The sequence below is a fragment of the Melozone crissalis genome, unplaced genomic scaffold, assembly GCF_028551555.1.
Source record: "Melozone crissalis strain CALT ecotype California unplaced genomic scaffold, PUWL_Pcris_2 ptg000018l_1, whole genome shotgun sequence".
Lineage (NCBI taxonomy): Eukaryota > Metazoa > Chordata > Aves > Passeriformes > Passerellidae > Melozone > Melozone crissalis.
In genome coordinates, this window is record NW_026535796.1 from 45,035,969 (window position 1) to 45,056,102 (window position 20,134).

The 20,134-nt window shown below is 39.0% G+C and overlaps 1 protein-coding gene across 1 annotated transcript in view; it reads left to right on the forward strand.

Moving 5' to 3' along the window:
* Positions 1–210: 210 nt before the first annotated feature.
* Positions 211–20,134, forward strand: part of WDR25 (WD repeat domain 25) — a 59,857-nt gene continuing 39,933 nt past the window's right edge. Inside the window, exons 1-2 of the mRNA XM_054275743.1 lie at positions 211–230; positions 3,310–4,073. Coding sequence (XP_054131718.1) covers positions 3,366–4,073 — 708 coding nt within the window. The 5' untranslated portion in view covers positions 211–230; positions 3,310–3,365. The remainder of the gene's footprint in view (positions 231–3,309; positions 4,074–20,134) is intronic.

Below are 20,134 nucleotides of genomic sequence, written 5' to 3' on the forward strand. Positions count from 1 at the left end.
TTGCCTCACACGATCCTCCCTCCTGCTCCAGTCCCCAGCCCAAGGGAGCGCTCTCCATTCGGCTCGCAGGGCAGACGAGGAGCTTCTTCCCGCTCCGGGAGCCGCGGTCTGACCCTGCCCTTCCCAACCCGCGGCCCCAGCGCGGGGGCTGCGGCACGCGGAACTGTTTGAGTGCGGTGCTGTGTTTTCGGCCGGCGCGAGTTTAGGAGCGGCGCGGCGGCGGCCGGCAGGTGAGTTCCGGGCGCGCTGCCGGGGGCGCAGGTACCGCGGGGGTGGCACCGGGAACCGAGACCGGGAATCGGGACAAGGAACCGAGACCGGGAATCGGAACCGGGAATCGGGATCGGAACGGGGGCGGGGGGTGTTGTCCCGGCACACGCGTGGCCTCAGCGTCCGGGGCTCTGGGGAGAGGCGAGGGCTCTGCGGGAGAGGGACGGAGCGTTGTGTTTTCTCAGTTGCCGGGGCCCTCCCGGGACCCCCTTCCTCGGGTGGGGCTGGAGTGGGCCGGGTGTTCGCAGCAGCGTCAGGGCTGGAAGGGCTCTCTGGAGGTTATCCAGGCAGGCTCACCCAGAGCGGGTCACACAGTAATAACGCACCCGGGCGGATGGTGGATGTCTCCGGAGTGGGAGACCCATGCCCGCACTCAGCAGCGTGTCCCAGTGCTCTGCCACCCTCCGTGAAATGATTTCTCGGCTTGAGGTGGAACTTCTGTGCTTTAGTTTCTGGCCATTGTTCCTCGTCCTGTCGCTGGGCACCACGGAAAAGAGCCTGGCACCATCCTCTGTGCCCCCGCCTTTGTGACATTTGTGTGAATTGATGCGATCCCCTCTGTTCTCCAGACTAAACGCGTCTCCCACGGCCTCTCATAAGGGAGATGCTCCAGACCCCTCGCCATCTTTGTGGCCTCCACCGAACCCTCTCCATCAGCTTGTTCTTTGTCCCTCGAGTCTGCGGACGGGCCCGGGGAGGGCTGTGCCCCCCGTCCGACCGCCCGGCCCCGCCCGGAGCGACCCGCGGCGCTCTGTGCCTTGTCCCGGCTCTGCTGCCATCGCTGTGCCCCTAAGCTGGACACTCTTCTTCAGTGCCTTCAGATCAATCAGTCTTGTGGAAGCCGAGGAAAACCAAAATGCTGCAAACTTTTCTTTTAGCTGAATACATTGCACATCTCATTGTGAATAAATTCACAGCCTAGTTACAGGATGGTTCCAGTCAGGTGCATTGTGGTTCCCCCCGATCCCCCATTTTTCTTTGCTTAGGGCTTAGGGTGGTGTTTCTTTAAAAACAGAAGTTGATGGGAAGTGTTTAGATGAGAGAGATGCTTTGTTGTTACAAAAATACTGAGGTTTATGGGTGATGGAATGGATTTATGCTGACCAAATCTAATGGGACAGTTTCTTTCCAGTTTCTCATGAGAAACACTTTTAACCTTGTGTTTGCAAGGCACTATCTAGCACGTCTGAATCTCAGATTGATTTTTTTTTTTTTTTTTTTTTTGTCAAAGCAAACTAAAGTAACTTCATAAGTCTAACCCAATCCACTTGTGTATCTTAGTTTGTAGCTTTTAGCCAGAGGTCAGCTTCTTACTATATTTGTTCTTTGGGCCTGATGCATTTGACTGGGAAATGTTTAGCACTGCAGTACAAACAGTAACCACTTGATACAGTTACTGAAGTGAAGCTCTTCAAAGCTCCTGTTTATTTGATGTGTCAATTTACTGCTAGGAACTTCAATTTACTGGTTTTGAATTGATTTGTTAGTAAAGTTTTCATGAAACACTACTTTTTCTGTTTAAATGAAATATTGTTGTAATAAATGAAGCTGTATTATTAAAAACAGATTTTTTTCCAGCTGTTCTTTGCTGTCACTTATAGCTGTCTTAAACTTCAGATAATGACAAAATGTCCTCTAGAGGGAGATCTTGTTGCTTTTATGTGCTGAAATGTTGGTCACCTTGTTCCAGTTAAATGTCTTATCACTTATCTTGGGAAGGATCTGTGAATGTGTGTATATTAATAAGTGCCTGTCTTCTGCATCTGTGCTTAGAAATTTGATAACAGAATCTAGAGTCATGTAACACCTCTGTAGGTTATGTGAAACGCAGCTGTCTTAATTCAAATAGATCTAACTCTGACGTTAAATGAATAATCTTTGCAAGTTCCAGAGTCCTGCTCCTGCAGAAGTATTTGTAGGGCCTACATTTGTGGTGTCCCTGCATTTGTGGTGTCAATTCTGCCAATGCTTGTGGAGATAACTGATGACTTTCATGTGTTCCCTGTTGCCATCAAGATGCTTTTGAGGGCAGTTTCTTTGCTGCCCTGAACCAAGAATTTCAGCAGCCTGTCTGAAAGTGTTGTGGGTTAAATCTTTTCAGCATAGTGAGTGCTAACAGCTTGGCAAGGAAACAAAGCAGTAATAAAATGTCACATTTAATCCATCATACCAGTACTTCTTGCCTATAAACAGCAGAAGTTGAAATATTACTTTGCAGACACATCAGTTGTTTGAATGTAGTTAACTCTATACTCCACATACTCCATACAAACTGTTGGAAAAATCTTGGTGGGATTATTATGAGGCTGAATTATTCTGCATGTTAGATATGCAGTCTTGACATGAGATTTCTTTCTCCTGGACACATTGAAAAAAAACTTATTCCACAGTTGAGGCATCTGTGCTCTCATTTTTCTGTAAGTAAATGCAAATAGTGAATTTAGTGTAGCTTCTGGTATATCTGATCTGTAAAACACATGTTCCATGTGTGGCACGTGCTCTGTGGATATAGTTGGAAAATTTCCTCATACTGCAAGGCTGCTGAAGGGGTCAGAAATGTGTTTACACTTCTACTGCCAGTTGAACCCCTACACACTTCTTTCAAGTCATCTGTAGTGTTAAGAAACAGATATTGTTAGACTGACTCCAAAACAGTTGTAGTATTTGTATTATAAATGAACATACAAAACCACTACATAATTAATTAATTTCTTCTCTGTGTGGATGTGATGCTGGAAGTAAGGCAAAGTAATTTGCTGTATTTATATTGTAAGGTTGTTTTCCTTTTCATCCTCATTGTCATTGTTTTGTGGTATGCATATATACCTCTGCAATGCATTAAAAATGTATGCAAAGGGCTTGGAGGCAAATTGTGTTGCTTAATAGAATGTACAGTATGTTGTAATAGAGGAATAAACTCCATTAATAAACAGAAATAAGAGTTTTGATTTTTTTTTTAAGAAAGGCATATTTATATCCCTAAGTTACTCAGATTGTAGGCTCTGTAATTAATTGTGCTCTGAATGATCTTTATTTTAGATCATAATTTTGGAGGATTGCAGCACTGAGATCTCTGGAGTCTGCTATGTCTAGCCATGATGAGTTTGGTTGCTTATGAAGATTCAGACTCCGAGACAGAAGCTGAAAAGACTGAAGCCCCTGATGCTTCTGGCAGACAAACAAGCCAGCTGAGTTCTCCTGTGAGTTGTGTTCAGCACTTTGCACCTGGTAGTACAGAATCTGCACATGAGATACACCCTGCTGGGAGCGCTGGCAGGTCTGGCTGGAGCAGGGTTTGTGAAGATCCCCCTGAGCATTATGCACGGAATAGCAACACTGACTTGGCACCTCCCCATTGTCAGAGGGTTTACTCTGGCCATGCTGCAGTATCTGTGGCTTACAGGAACTATGAACAGGCTTCAAGCTCTTCAACAAATTCTGGAAATGGCTTTTCCCAGAAGAGAGCACATAACGACAGCACTCCTACCCTAAAAGGAATTAGACCATATATCCCGAAACGATTGCGTCAAGAAAATTCCAGTAAGCCTGAAAAAGAAGAATCTGACCAGAGAGGTAGCTCAGAGTGTGATGTTAAGGTAACTGGGCCAGGAGAGCAGGCTTTGAGAAAGACCTCTGAATTAATTAAGCCATATTTGGGATCTAAATATAAAGTAACTGAAGTTCCCAAAAGCTTAATATTTTACATGTCTAAACACAGCGGCCCCGTTAATGAAATCCAGTGGTGTCCTGTACTGGAACAAAGTCACTTGCTTCTCTCAGCTTCTATGGACAGAACAGTCAAGGTAATGTAAAGCAAGATGCTTTGTGGCACAATCATCATGTTGTATTAAACAATGCTTTTCTGGAAATAACATTGCTTGTGTGTATTTAACAGTTCTAATGTACTCAGAATTTCAGGAGATGCTTTATAAGATTATTGTAAGCTTGCAGCCTAATCCTTCACTATACCCACAGTTAGTTCCATTAGCTTAGAATTTGATGGGCTTTTAAATTTTAAAATTATTTTTTGTTTTTTTAAAATTTTATTTTAGGCATGTCAGTATTTTAGACCTTAAGTAGTTAGATCATTTCTCATGATCTCTATCAGTGTTTTATCACAATGGCCATGAGCACTAGGGTATGCACACAGATTCTGCCATGAGTCATTAAGCAACTAACTGCCAACACTGGAATAATATTTTTAATTATTCTGACAGGCCCATGTAACATCTGCTGGAGGAGGTAGATCAGGTCAGATGGATTTTGCATCTCAGAACTGTCTTGTCATGATCTAAGGGGTCTTCTCACTTTAATTTGTTTCAAGGGTTAATTGCTCAATACTCAGAGTGAGTTTTCCTCCTAGCCTTAATGAATTTGTCTTCAGTTCTTTGGTAATTTAGTCAGTCCAATGAGGCTTTTATTTTTAAAATGAGTAATGGGTATATGCTTTCCCAGCTTTCCCAGCTGATTGTGCCTCTGGGTTCAAATAATAGTCTTCTGAAGTGGCCTTGCACAGGAACATACCTTTGATGAGAGTGCTCAGAAAGTGTCCTTTCTGGTGGGAGACATGCTTTATTGCATCTAACATGTATTTACCATTTTCCTGCTTCTAAAATTTAGGACTTTAGTAAATCTTAAGAAGAACATCCCTTGTACCAGAATACCAACATAGTTCCTCCATCTTCTTTACCAGGATTTTGAAACCTCTTTATTTCTTAAACATTAAATGTAGGGGAAAAAGTACCTTTATTTCTGCTTTCAGGTCATCTTTAGTATATTTGTTATATCTTGGCTTTTGCTTGAAGAACAGACCTTGAAGGAAAAGGCTAAGATATGCAAAAAGTGCTGATGGGTGTTTCTGTTAAGCAGCAATGTAAATTTAGATTGTACAATACTGACCCCTGGATGTCTGAATTTGACCTTTTGTCTTAAATTGTCACATCATCTGCTTAATGTTTGTTGACTATTCCAGAGCCTCATTTGTACTGATAAGTGAAGTTATGGATGTGTTGAATTTGGTATAAAAATCTAAAATCTGAGTTGTTACTGCAATATAAAATTATTACCAAGTTGAAATAATGGCCAGTCTGGTTTGTCTTCTGAGCATAAAAAAATTATTTTTCTGAATCAGTATTACCATGCCTGCTTGGAATCAGTCATTAACAGTAAAACCAGTTTTTGAAGAAATCTGACTATTTTAATTCCCCCAAACCTTGGAAATTCAATATAAATGAACTGTACTAGTGCTGGCTACACTTCAGAGCACGCAGGTCTAAAAAATTCATGCAGGAATACTATAGCTCTTAGGAAGTCTGAAAGCACACGTTGTGTTCTGGAGGGCAGCTCTGGATGCTGTGGATGCTGAGGATGCTGAGGATGCTGAGGGTGCTGAGGATGCTGAGGGTGCTGTGGATGCTGAGGGTGCTGAGGATGCTGAGGGTGCTGTGGATGCTGAGGGTGCTGAGGATGCTGAGGATGCCGAGGATGCTGAGGATGCTGAGGGTGCTGTGGATGCTGTGGATGCTGAGGATGCTGAGGATGCTGGGGGTGCTGAGGATGCTGTGGATGCTGAGGATGCTGAGGATGCTGTGGATGCTGTGTCTCAGGGAGCCGCTGGCTGTCCTGGGCAGCAGAGGGCGCGGTGACACCGAGGATTCGAGGATTCACTGGATGTTCGGCTCCCAGATTCTCTCCCTTTCTGGGATCAGGAGCACATAAATCCCTGGTGACTGTGGCAGCACTGCTTTACCTTCTGGGAGTTGATGTTGGCTGTCTGCTGTTGCCTGAAGTTGTCAATTTTCTGGTATAGGCATAAAACAGCCGATTGAAAATGCAGGTCAATTCTTTTTTTTCCTCATCCTTTTAACTTCACACAGATTGTATATTTTTTTCCCCCCAAAAAACACCTGCTTGGAATTGCTCATTTAAATCCAGGCCGTGAATATGTGTCCTCTTTCCCTCTAATGGGAATATGCAGACACTCAGGATGTTTGCATGATTTACTTTCAACATCTGATCTGGGTGAAACTCAAAGCACAGTTAAAAGCCTAAAATCTCTGTATGATCAGAGAGAAGAGGCAATACAGACCCTAGAAACTCTGTACTTTCAGTTAGTCACAGGAATAACTGTGACTGTTTTTAAGAGTAAATGTCTTGGATTCAGTCCTTACACCCAGCCTATGCATTAAGACATTTGTATTTTGAAGAATCCAGTATTAGTGGGGATTTCTCAGAATGGAGTGTTCAAAGTTGAGATGACTGTGGTAGCTTAAGTGGTGCTTGAACCAGAGCTCTTACTCAGTTTGTATATTTTATCTGTTCTTATAATTTCGTCTTAATAACTTCCTCTTTCATCACAGACTAAGAATTTTCCTTTGTGGAAAAGGCTTTTCTTTTTTAAAATTTTTTTAACTTGGCATAGAAAAGGAAGAAACATTTGCTTTACTTACCTTAGTGATCATAATTTTTTTTTATTTCTGTCTAAATTGTGATGACTAAGTCATTCATATCACACAGATGAATGTCTAAAATGTGTATATGGAACTGATTATGTGGGTTTTTTTTACTTTTTAAGTATGTGTATGTATCCTGTTTAGATCAGGAGAAAAGTACAGTCTTCCATTTATGTTCTCTCAGGTTGAAAAGTGCACTTTAATACCTTTATGAATCAATGTGAGTCGTGCTAAAGTATTTACAGTAAATGAGTTGATGTTTTCAGTTTCTGTTGTCTGAAGAATAACAGCTGGAAGATCATCAGAATCATCTAGTAAAATAACTTGTATAGTTAGGAATGAATGAACTGTGTTTCTGTGCATTTTATGGTTCTCTTAAAAGTATTTGATCTGATTTCTTTTGTATTGCTGCATTTAAAACACCTCAAACAGTTATCAAGTGGTGAAGTTGGAAAAAGTATCAGTTTTCAGCTCAGGGGCAGAATTCTTTAGAGTAACACTTGTGCCAGCAGATGGGGCACCTCAGCGTGTGAGAAAGGAATGGGAACTAAACTGCCTCTGAATGAGGACTCAAAGACTTTAATATTTGCCTCTATGTTGTATGTTGAAAGACCCAAATTACAAGTTTATGCATGTGTTGCTAAATGTGTAAGAAAACCCCTGAGTTTTCAGAGAGACCTGAAAATAATATAGAACCTCATCTGGGAAGTGATAGGTATTGCAAATTATCCATGGTTCTTCAAATCTGGAGCATTAATAGAAGAATATTTCATGCTAAATTTTGAATTTGTAGGGAAGGGGGAGCTCTTGCTGGGGCAGTGCTGCTCTTCACAGTTACACTGTAACACTGTTGTGAGTAGCTTATGTTTTTTAGCTTAGGTATGGATTTTAGGAACTGTGAAACGTTGTCTGAACTGGTTAAATTTGCTTTCTTTGAATAACCCTTCTCTACCTTCTGTTTGAATAACTGAATAGTGTTAATTCTTTTAATATCTCATCTACTGGTTTTTGGGTTTGGTTTGTTTTTTTTTTTGCATAAATTTTGAGAGTTACCACTGCTGTTAAAGGTGCCTGGTTCCCATAGTGTGGATATTCAATGCTTTCTGAACATCAGACCTTGTTTAGGTATTTCTGGATTAGAACCCCAAATACAGCATCCAGAATCACAGATTGCCATTGAATACAGCTTTTTGTCTTTGGTAGCAGAGAACATTAAAAAGTTGTGTCTTTATCAATTGCAGAAACCACAATGCTGCATTCACATTGTCAGTGTCTTTTATTTTGAAGATCTTATCATTACACAGAGCTACACAGATGTTAACATTTTCACTAGTTACTGGTGCTGGACTTAGCTTTTTAACAATTGTTCATAACTTCAGCATCCTATGCTTTTGTTCTGTATTTCCTAGTTTACCTTAAAATTAACTCAAGGTAACATCTTTATATAATCATCTGCTAGCTCTTAATTTTGTGTTTCTCATATTTTATTTAGAGCATCACAGCAGGTGTTATGTTTGTTGCAGAGGATTTCTTAATTTTCAGCACTTTCACTCCATTGTTAAACAAGATCAAGGAAAGAAAGTGCTGCAATTCTTGAGTATGCAAAATGTATATTAATAGTCCTTTGTGTTCTAATACATTGTTGCAAGTTTTTCTTATATATTTTGTTCCCTACTGGCCCAGCTGAATAGTCATTTAGTCACAGCTCTATCAATACAAGTAAAGTAAAAGTTTTTTAAATGAGTTTAATAATGTAAGCCTCTTGAGCAGGGGCATTGCTGACTTTCCATGATTAAGAACATAACAACCATCCTGGTTCAGACCAGGAGTCAGTCTCTAAGTGGATGAGTAAAGAAGAACAAGTCAAAGGTTTGTGTTGCCTTTAAGTCCTCTTCTGGTCTGTGCTTATTTTCAAGTTGGGATTTCTGAGCTCCTAAGCAGTTAATCTTTGTAACTTGGTACCTCAAGAGATTTCTTCCAGATACTTCTTCGTTCTTCTGAGACTCTTTTGTGATCATTAGATTTAGAGTGGTATGTTACTCATACTCATTAAATTTAGTGTATGGATTTTGGTTCCTGGAGTGTGTCAAATGCCACAAGAAATACAATTTTCAATTATACTTTCAAAGTATTTTATTATTTTGTGATTTTGTCTCTGTTAGGAGAAAGATAGCACAGTAGTATATTCCAGGAATTTTGTTATTCCTTATCCTGTTGTATTGGGCTGAATGATAGAAGATGATAGGCTCAATCCATAAACTGTGTGTGGCACAGATAGTGACAACACAAATTTCCTAAATATTGGCCATTACCCTGTCTTAGAGTAACAAAACCTAATATTTTTGCTTTCAACCATTCTGTACACAATTCACTTGGAATAGGTAGTGTTTCTTGTTGTTCTGTCACAGGTGTGTCTGTTTATTAAGGAATAAATTTAAGCTGCCAGCATATTTGCTGTACTCTCAAGCATGGCTTTCAGAGGGCTGTAGCCCTGTCACAGCTAGGCTGGATTCAAACTGTTCACTAAGCAGAATTAGCTATCATGCTGCTAGTACCTCCAGTAGGGCAACTCTTAGACTGATTTTTAAAGTCTAATTGTGGCAACATTCCTTTAACTGTAGGTGGCAAATTGGGAAGTCATCCTGTTTGATACATATGTTCTTTATTTGAAATGTTTTGAAGATCTCTCTTGATACATTTTTAATACTGTTTATTAAAAATAACAAGTAGTTCTCCCCATTATCTTGGAAGTGGCAAGGAAATGCTAATATTCTGGATATTGTGTGCTGCTTACCTAGATGTGGGAAAAACCCCATTGTTTTCTTGTTGAAGAGGCTGCTAAATATTAGCAGAAATACTGAAGCAAAACTCTCTTTATGAAGGTTCTGGCCTTCTCTTCTCTTCTCTTCTCTTCTCTTCTCTTCTCTTCTCTTCTCTTCTCTTCTCATTTAGAACTGTGCATGTTTTTCCCAGTGACTTTAGGATTGCTAGTTACTAGATGGCAGTACACTTATGTGATAGGCACATGCATGGTAATACCAGCCTTTTTTGTGTACCTTGATCATCTTGTAACAAAATTATTTCATACACTTCAATGAGAAGTATCCTCCATCATGCTTATTTTTGTAAGAAAAGGAACATCATGCAGGAAGGAATGTATTTGACCATCAGTGAAAGCTTCTGACTGTGCCATGGGTAGATGATAATCCAGGTCAGGATGTAATGGATAGCTCTCCCAATTGTTCTGCAAAAGCTGGTGACACATATCAGCAAAGAACAGTTCATCAAAGTGGTGAATTTTGGTCTCTTCATCCCCAAGGTTTGTGTGGGTAAGAGTTGTTTCATATTTGGTATTTTAGTACCTTGATAATGTTTAGAGAGTGCTGTTAGAGAGATATATTTTTTTAATTATTTCCTTGTTTCCAGTGATGCAGTTGTCAAGGAAACAGAAATCCTTGTAATGCCTTTGTTCACTTTTTCAGAATCCACAGCTGGAGATGACTTGTATAGTTTTTATTATGTTCTGAGTGTTTGACACACTCTTAGGCCTCAAAGGATTTTTTTCAAAGGAGTATGTTTCTTTGAGTATAAATAGCAGCATCCTCATCTCTGTAGGGTTTGATAAGCCATTGTTTCTTTCCTTCTGCACTAACAGGAACTAAATTCAGTACTGCTTTGGATTAGAATTTATCTTAATACTTGTATGAAAACTGACATTTGAGGAAAAGAGAGAGGGCAAAAATGCAGTGAACCTCTCAGCTTCTGGGTGTGGTTTTTAGCTTTGTGATATCTTGAGGTTTTTTCCACTTGGAAATGACTCCTGACTTAAGATTTCCTTAAAGAATGCAGGAGTGATACCCCCAGTGTTCTTGTGAAACATTTTTTGACTGCTCTGTGGCTGTGTGAGAGGATGTGGCCGTGGGGGAGAAGAGTGGGATGGATATTTCACAATGTAGCTGTGTTCCCCCTCACCCCTGCAAAAATAAATTGGGAATTATTTAAAGAAAAAATCTGAAAATGAAAGTTCTTCCAAGAGCGGGGAAGTTACTGAAGCCTGTCTGTATTTTGAGGCTGACTACAAATCCTCTTCAATTTCTTTCTCTGTAGCTTCTGCAGTATCTTTTATTCAGCTGCTTAGCATGATTGAGCCTTGAGGGAAAAACACTTGAGGCCTTCTGTGAAATTTGGTTGACACTGATCAACAGGTGCAAAGTGGCCACAGGTGAGGTGCACAGGGTAACATGGTTGTTGTGACAGTGTTGTTTCACAAACCTTTCTTCTCTGGAAATCCAAAATTATGGAGACTGACTTCTAAGTATCCTTAACAGTGATGTGGAAGAAGGGATTCTGTTCTCTCATGTTACATAGAAAGAGGTTTGCTTACTTGTATCATTATTTGTAGAAGCATGAGGAATTTAAAGTGTTTATCTGACTTTTTTCCTAGCAGCCCATCTGTCCCTAATGGGTGAGCTCTGCACTTCCTTTCTGCTGGGAGCTCTTCCAGTTGTTTCCTGTGTCTCTGGAAATAAATATAAATAAAATATTTGAAAGTATAAATAAAACCAATCTAACTTTGCTTCTTTTCTAGAAATCTGGCTTTATAGCTGCATCTTACATACTGCTATATATTTAAAAAAAATCTGCTAACAAACCACAAGGCATCTTATGACTTTGATTCCTTACCCTTCTTGGTTTGTCAATGTTGTCAAGGAAACAACTTTTTGAGAAATTTTGCTCCACTTTTTCAGGTTCTGTAGAGAGATTACTTGTGTAGGATTTATCTGGCATCTGGGCTAGAAAGAGTTTTCCTGAAGTTTCTATTATTTTCACTTGCTCTTTTTAAAGCAGATTTTATTTTTAGCATGTGTCATATAGCTGCATCTTCAAGGTCATAATACCAGTGAATGTACCAAGGATTGCTAACACTTGATCTTTGGATGAAGCCTCATAGAAAGAATTTAATTGATGCCTTTGCTATATATTTATTCTATAAAAACAACTGTTAGTTATAAATTCCCTTTAAATTACAGGAGGAAGAAACATTAGAAAACCCCTTGTTCATCAAAGAACTTGCTTCATTACTATGAAACTAATGACTTACAGTCCTTTATCATACATATCATGTTTCATTGCAGTAATTATGTCTCTTCAAAGAAAAAGCTGGTGTGGAATTGTGTTGAGTTTGTCTTGCAGCTCCTGTGTGACAGGCTGGTTAGATTGTTAAGGCTGGTCTTTACCTTTACTGTGCTTGTGGAGGCTTTATTTTACACTCTTTTTAATAAAACTACTGTTTTTCTTCTAGGACATACCTAGTGTCATAAAAACTTCTGCCTTTCTCAAATGTTTTTGTTGATTGATGGATTAAGAGCACTGGGCATGATAGTGAAGACTTCATGTGCCTGTGTGTTGTGCCTGTGTGTTGTGCCTGTGCCAGCTGTGTAACACCTTGCTTCCTGAAGTCAGAACCAGGAATCTATCCTTTTCTCTGGTCTCCTTGCCTCTTTCCAAATGATAATGTACTCTTTAGAAGAATTTTTCTCATTCTGAACATTGTGACTAGTGCTTGGAATTTTGTATTTTTATCTACTAAAGGAGGGCCACAGCTGGTTTTGTATGGAAAGGATGGCAGTTAGGGGTGCAGGTGGTTAGGGCTGACATAGTCATATAAACATGTTAAAGCTAGCACTATGCTAACAATGCAGAAGAAATTAAAATTAATGAGGTCGCTCAGTCTTACTCTGCTTACTGGTACTGAAATGGTGCTAGTTAAAATGTCCTCATTGCTAGCAAAACACGTAGCGGCTTGACATAATTAATAGTTTATTTCCATAATCAAATAACTAGTTTTCATGTTTAATACTGGGTTATGTCACTGACATCAGAGGGTTTAAGATTGCATCTATATTTTCCAGAGAAGAGGATCTTTAATATTTTGATTTTTTGGGTTTTTCTCTTTGTTTTTGTTTGTGTTTTGTTTTTTTTTTTCTCCCTCCAGTTATTAACATTCTCAATAGCCTTGGAAATAATAAATGGTTTATTTTTTACTTGAAAGAATGAAGTTGTAAAGAAAATTAAACTTGCCCAGGCTGCCTGATAAATGCAAGATTCATTATAGCTCAGGTTTTCAGATAGCTGTTCTAAATCCCTGTGTACTGCCTCAGATATTACTCCAAATCAGGGTGGGCAGTAAGACTCCAAAAACTACTTCTTAAAATAAGAAAATCACCTGGTTAACATTGGGGAAAGACAGAAATTACTTTTAAATTTGGATTAGTGATTTCTTCCCAAAAGAAATTACAACTGTACAAAGTACAACTGTCTACCATTATTTTTATTTTTAGACCTGCTGCAGTGGTGGGTTGCTCTGTGCCATTGCACAAATACCCTGTCAGTGGGTGCACAGCTGGCAGTGTCCAGTTCTGCTGTGCTGATGAACAGCCACCACTCATCTGATGGTTGGCTCACCAGAACTTGTCCATTGCTGTTGTCCCTGCTGTGCCAGGTGCTCCCAGGGGATGATGTGCAAGAATGAGACAGGTTTATTTGCTCCTTTTTGTTTGTTTTGTTTGTACTTTGTTTTATTGACTCTGTGAAGAAGGTGGTGTCTGATGGTATCTGATTTTATATATGTACATAGATCAATATAAAGCTGTAAAGCACATGAGTAGCCTTAGCTGATTGGCAGTTTTATATTAAAAAGTAGGATAGTATTGAGGTACAGTACAAACAGCTGTGATTTGAATTTTAATAGCTACTGTTTAACTGAAGCTTAAGAAAAAAAATCCATAAAACTAGATGGAGTTTGTCTGTGGTGGTTTTCTCTCTCCTGTTTTCAGAATTAAGTCCCAGGCCAGCAGGAGTTGACACACAGTGTTTCAGAAGCTGGGAGTGCAGTTGCTAAGACTTGTGTTGTGAATAGAACAGTGCTTCTTACACCAACAGTGGGTGCTCCAAGTCTGTGGGATGCAAGTGTCTGTGGGATATGCTTGTGAAAGTAGCCAGTCCTTCCTTACCTGTAGGAACTGAGGATTCTTGAGGCAATATATCTCCAAAGTGCTGTGAGTTTGAAATTGAGGTGTCTAGCACTTCTGAGGAATCCCTGCTTTTAATAGAGCATAAATGTTTGTGACTTGAAGAAGTGATTGATGCTAATGAATATGATTCATAGAGATGAAGGGGAAACCAGATTATTTAATAAATGGCTATAGTAATTTAGCTAATTATCTCCTGGAAAGCTGCAGTACATTTGAAGTTCTCCTTTGCTTGCTGGTAAGATCTTGATTGCTGAAGTGTTTTCTGGGCACGAGTACTGTCTGCAGGAACCACTAGTGGGTTTGTGCTTTTGGGTGTTGTGAGCACCATGTGTTATTCTTAACACACTACAACACACACTACACTGGACTCTGAAGCTGTTGAGAAGCTGCCACATTTATGCCATGTTCTTCTCCCACATAGGGGCAGCAGTAGGGAATTTAGTGGTTTAAAAGTTTAAAAGTAATTCTTAATAGCTACTTGTCATTAAATGTATGTTTCTCTTTAATTACTTGAATATGTGCATCAAACTGCTCTGCTTGAACCATGTCATCCCAAACACACCCACTGCTGTGTGTGGAGTAGCTGATATATCTGAAGTAAATTTTTGTGGATACATAATGTTCAGCAGAGGTGGGGATTTAAGTGTCTTCACTATACTTAGCTTTGTCTTATGCTAAAATAATTCTGATTTTTCATATTTTAGAACAAAATATAGCTTGAATCACTAGCTGATGTGTAAGGAAATTGTAACTTTACACTTCTGCATTTTCCAGGAACTTGCCATTTGAGGAACATCCACAGGGTTAGCCATAGTGCAGTGATTAGTCATAAAACACTTAAAGGTTAACTGCAAACTACATGGGAAGTCTTCACTTTGTTTTGGTGTGTGTGGGAAGTTACTCTCTTGCACTGTCTGCCCAGCATGAATGTACAATTGCTATTTTGTAGCTACAGAAGAATCCTCACTCTCATAACTTTTAGCTGGCTGAGAATGTGATCTATATGAGCATATTCCTTAGAGTCAATGGTTTATGGAAAACTTGTGATTAACTTCAGGTGTAATTGTCCCAGAACCTTTCTGCGCAATAAAGAACATGCTATGTTAAAGGAGGAGGATTGATGGCATGGCAGACACACTTTGCTCTTGAGAAGGATAGAGTCCTTGATAACTGATGATTTCAAATATCTGAATGTATACACTTATTACAAATTTCTTTTTTTGGTGAGCATTGTAATGGAAAGGTTGCCTGTCTTCAGAGTAAAAAATAGTGGTTCTCTTTTAATTTTCCGGTTTTCTCTCTTTTCTCTCCTTGTCAGCTTGCTGTGTTACTCAGCATTTGGTAAGCCCATCTCTCTTGTAAATAGTGGGAACTAGCTAAAAAAGATTGATTGATACAGATGACTAAAATGTCAAACAAAATCTCTGTTGCTATGAATCTTGCTGTTTGGTCTGACTTTGCTTAACTATTTGATATTTTTTTCTGAGAATTTCTGATTTTTCATTTGGGTTACCTAATACATAGGTATTACATGTTAATTTCTAGGCTTCTTTGGTACAAATCTCTGCAATTATTCACAGGATACTTAATTTGGATTTTAGAATGGTTTGAGAAAATAGCATACAATAATCTATGTGTTATGGTGCATATGGTCTAATACCATCATGCCAGCTCTGTAGAACAGATGAATTCAATTGAAAAACATGATTTAAGCTGTTGCTTTCTTCTTAATTTGCTGTAAATTCAGTGATGAGCATCAGAAACATACATTTTTATTCCCCTGAACTGTCTGAAGACATTATTTTGTCATGCTTACAAATATAATAGGAGAAAATACCAATGGCATAGTTTTGCTTTTTAATTATTCCTTCTATTCCTTGGTTGTTTTGTTATAGAAAGCAGTAACCCACTTCTCTGGGGGATTTAAAGTCTCCAGTAGCTTTGAGGATGTGCACTGGAGCAGTTGGCCTTCAATTAATACCAGTTTGGCAACCTGGCTTGCCCTAGGAGTAACTTGTTACACTTGATGGTAGTAATGTTGGTGTAGCAGTGTTTAGTGTAGTGTAACCTCTCACAGCCTATTTTATTTTGCTGACCACTTTATATAGAAACAGAATAATTCCTCATGAAACTTGCCAAAGGTCACTACTAAATGACTGTAATAAAGTGTTTCAACAGCATTCCAGTGTTCTTGCACAGAATAAAGAAAGGGAAAGGAAGATTGATAGTAAGTTTTACTCTTCTCCTGTATTTCTTCTTTTGGATAATCCTGAGTTGGTTACTTTTCTCTGAAAGCACTTGGAAGAGAACTACAATTATGATTTTATTGTTTAGTTAGGTTGAAGATCACTTTTATCTGAAGTCATGTCTTTAGTAGGAGTGCAGCAACATGTTCATAATTCTCGCTGTTGCTCATCTCCAGAGATTGTAGAACATTTTCTTTCTTCTTGTTTTCTCAGTCTATTTATAGTTTAAGGAAACAGATCTTGGGGAAGGTGGGTAACATGTAGATCTCTTGAGGAGGTTCTTTGCAAGCCTGGAATTGGTTGTATGAGATGTATGCCATGTTTGGGCTCAGGTGTTCTCCCTTCACTGCTGAGAATGGACCAACACTTTCCTGGAGGATGACACCCCCTGGGTGAGGTCCAGCTGGCTGCTGGTGTGAGCAGGGTGCTGGCTGGGGTAAATGACCTGTGGCACAGAGTGTCTCATCCCCTCTGCTCCCCTGGCAGTGGGCATTGCCTGTGCTTGCAATGGACTTTAAAGTAGAATAGTAAATCTACACTGAATGCAGCCAGGCAGCAGCAGAAACTGGCTTTTAGACAAGGTCAGGAGTTTCTTGAAACTATGCACCTTAAGAATATTTCATTTTTCTTTTTTTAGAAAGATGTTGCCTTATTTTCTCTTCAAACATAATCCTTGATAAGAGTTTGATCAAGAAAGAGTTTTCTGACATTGAAAAAAACTGCTATTCAAACTGGGCTGAGAGATACAGACCAGTAGGACATCCTTAGAGTACCTAATAATTCACACTGTTGTTTCGACTGATTAAAAATCCTCTTTGTCAAATAACTGGAGAGTGATAGAGTAAATTTAACCTTTCGTACCTTAGAACGCTGTCTAAATGTTTCTTCTCCATCTTGGAGCCCATTATTCATTAATCTCTTTTCTAGTGGAAAGAAGCTGTCTTTACTCTTAAAGGAACAAAGGAGAAAACACCAAGTCATGACTCTTCTGACATTCTGTTCTTGGGGTCATTTTTTTGCTATTTTCAGAGTTTATATCTCCAAGAAGGTCTTGATCAAGATCAGAGTTGATGATCAAAGACTCCTTCTCCCTCTGAAGAGTAATGGTTAAAACTTTTTTCCCAAGAGAATGAAATCAGTGCCTTTTCTCATTTTCACATTTTTACATTATACATTGTATTTCATCCCTGAATTTGGTTACATTTTTCTTTTTGTAAAGAAATGGATCTAGCTACAAAGAAGATGGAAGAAAGTATGCAACCTATCATGAATAGTATCCTCAGTATGTGCATTGGGGGTACCTTTGATTTGATGATGAATATTTTCAGTCAAGTATGGCTCACATCAGTCTTGTGATCTTGAGTTCAATTAGGGAAACACAGAAATTTGTGGTTTTGTTTCCATCTGATGGTGTGAGGAATTAATTTTTAATGGTCCCTTCTGAGAAAACAATCAGAATTAGTGTTTTTTTTCTCCTCAGTGTTTGCCTGAAGGAGAGTTTCTTCTCAAAAGCCACGTACTGGCATTTGAATACATATCCCAATCTTAGCAGGTAAGCAAAGGTATGCAATTTTCCTGAGCAACAAAATACTTGATTACAGGTCTAATGATAGTTTAAGAGGTGTTTTCAGATGCGCTGAAATCAAGGACTTGAAGCAGATGAACTTAATTATCTTTGTGAATATTCACAATCACATTATGTGCTTTAAATGTCACATTTTGAAATAGTGCCTCATTGCTAGTTAATTAACAATAATTACTCAAGGTAGTACTTATGTTTCTGGAATCTCTTACCTACTGTGAAAAATGTATTTTGCTTCTAAAGGTTTCTCAGTATAAGATCCAGGTTTTATTTAAATCATTCTGGAATTGTTGCAGTTGCTTAGGCCCTCTATGCTCTTTATGTGTACCACTGCAGCACAGATAATCAGTTATTTAATTCCATTTGGTTTTTAACACCTGAACTGTGATGTGTGTAATTTTTTTTTTAGAAAATGCAATCAGTTGATTTTTTTTCCCCCCTACGCAGCATAAGAAAAGAGAAGTAGCAGCAAATTAGGCTGGCAGGCTAGATCCATCATGAGGTGTTACAAAGGTGTGTTGACATCTTCAGCTAAAGAAATATGGCTTATGATAATACCAGAAGGGTTTTTTTCAGTCATAGCACTTATGCTCTGTATGCTTTTCTCTCTCTAAGGATGTTTTTTCTCTTGGCAGAGAGCATTCCACAGCCCAAGAAAGCTTACACTGCAACCAAAAAAAACCCCCTCATAGATCCTAGAAAATCCTCCCTATATTCTAGTTTCCAGGTTCCCTCTTCCATCTTTCTTCTCTGCTTTTCAGGTAGAAACTTAATAGAAATATGCAAGGATTTTCTTCAATGTTTTTCCATTAAAATAAATCTTTCTTCAATAGTGAATCATTCTTTTGACTTGTTTGCAGCAGTGCACTTTACGTGTGCTTATGTGTATATGTGCATGTATATTGAAAATATATATATTTAGATATATAAAAAAAGAGCCTTACATTAGCAGAAAACTACTTTTACTTACAAACTGCATATTCTCTTTGCCTGCACATTTCATGAACCTGTGTGAATGGAGAGTCCATTGAAATCCTGGTAATAACCTGTAGCTTACGTTTCAGAATAATATTTTTCTATATAGTACATGAAATACTTTCAAGTTTTTAATTTGGGACTGCACTTACAACATGCTAAGCAGATGTTTGATCTCTCAGACATCAATTTCAAACTAGTTTGGAGAACAGGAAAAAGGTTACTAAATTTTAGGAACAGTCATGAAGATTAATTAAACGAATTTGCTTTGTGCGGTGGGAGGGGAGATAACTGCAGGTACAGGAAGGCATAACTAAGGGGAGTGATGAATATATTTTCAAGTAGTAAAATATTTTAGTGATGGCAGCATAAATGGAGGAGACATTGAGTAATAGGAAGCTAAAATAATAAAGTGAACCTGATTGTGGAAGGGTCTTCAACATGTTATATGGAAATAGTGTTGGAATTGGTAAGGACTTCATTGGGGGAACGTCCCAATGATAATTTTTTATCTTTAGAGTGACTTGGAGGAAAAAAACTTTTCACAACCACCAGGTGTTGATTTTAAGTATTTAGGTAATGTCATAGACCCATCCTAACAAAATGGTAATGATGTCAAAAAGCTTTCACCCACGTGTCTGCTATGCCAAATGGGTTGGAACAAAACATTTTTGGCTTGCTTTTTTCTCCTGCCTTTATGAAAGGCTCTTACTTTCTTTGGGAAATCTGCTCTTGAGTATCTCAGTACAGAGTCTGAATTATCAAAAAACTTGATATTCAGCTGCTGACATTCCTTGTTTATTTTAGAAATCGTTCACATTTATGTGCTTAAATAGATTTAAATACTCTTGAAAAGTTGGCCAGAACTGGTCACTAATCTCTTTAAATTTATGCTAATATATAGTAACCTACAATAAGTAAGCCAAACCCCAAATATTCACATTAACATCTAATTTTGAAATTCTTCATTCTGTAAATCTGCAGTGGCAATGAAGTAAATGCAGTGAAATATTTCTAGGTGAAGTAACATTCCTGTAGGTGTGTTGTCTAGTAAATCAGGGCAACCCCTGGGGGAGAAAGTGATGCATCTGACTCCACTGATATCAGAAGGCTAATTAATTACTTTATCATAGTATATTATTCTATACTATATTACATTACATCTAAACTGAATCTGCACAAGCACCCAACTCAACTCAACTGCCCAGAATCTCATGACTGTCTGCGGACTGACAGAATGCACACACACTTGGCCTGATAGGCCAGGGAAACAAAACACCATCACTTTGGGTAAACAATCTCCATATTGCATTCTACTTTGGCACAACACAGGAGCAGCAAATGAGATAAGAATTGTTTTGATCATTCTTTTCTCTGCTTCTCTCGGGTTCAGAGGATGTGAATCCCACAGTGCTGTACTGGTGCTGCAGTGAGAAATGCTGAACCCGAGGCTGCATGGTTGAAATGTTTGTGCTGCACGGGTGCCAAGGAGCTGAGCTCTCTGGGACCTGTGCTGGACCTTTGGGGTTATGTGCATGTTCAGGGCTCTACTGCCCAGAGCAATTGAGCCAGCTG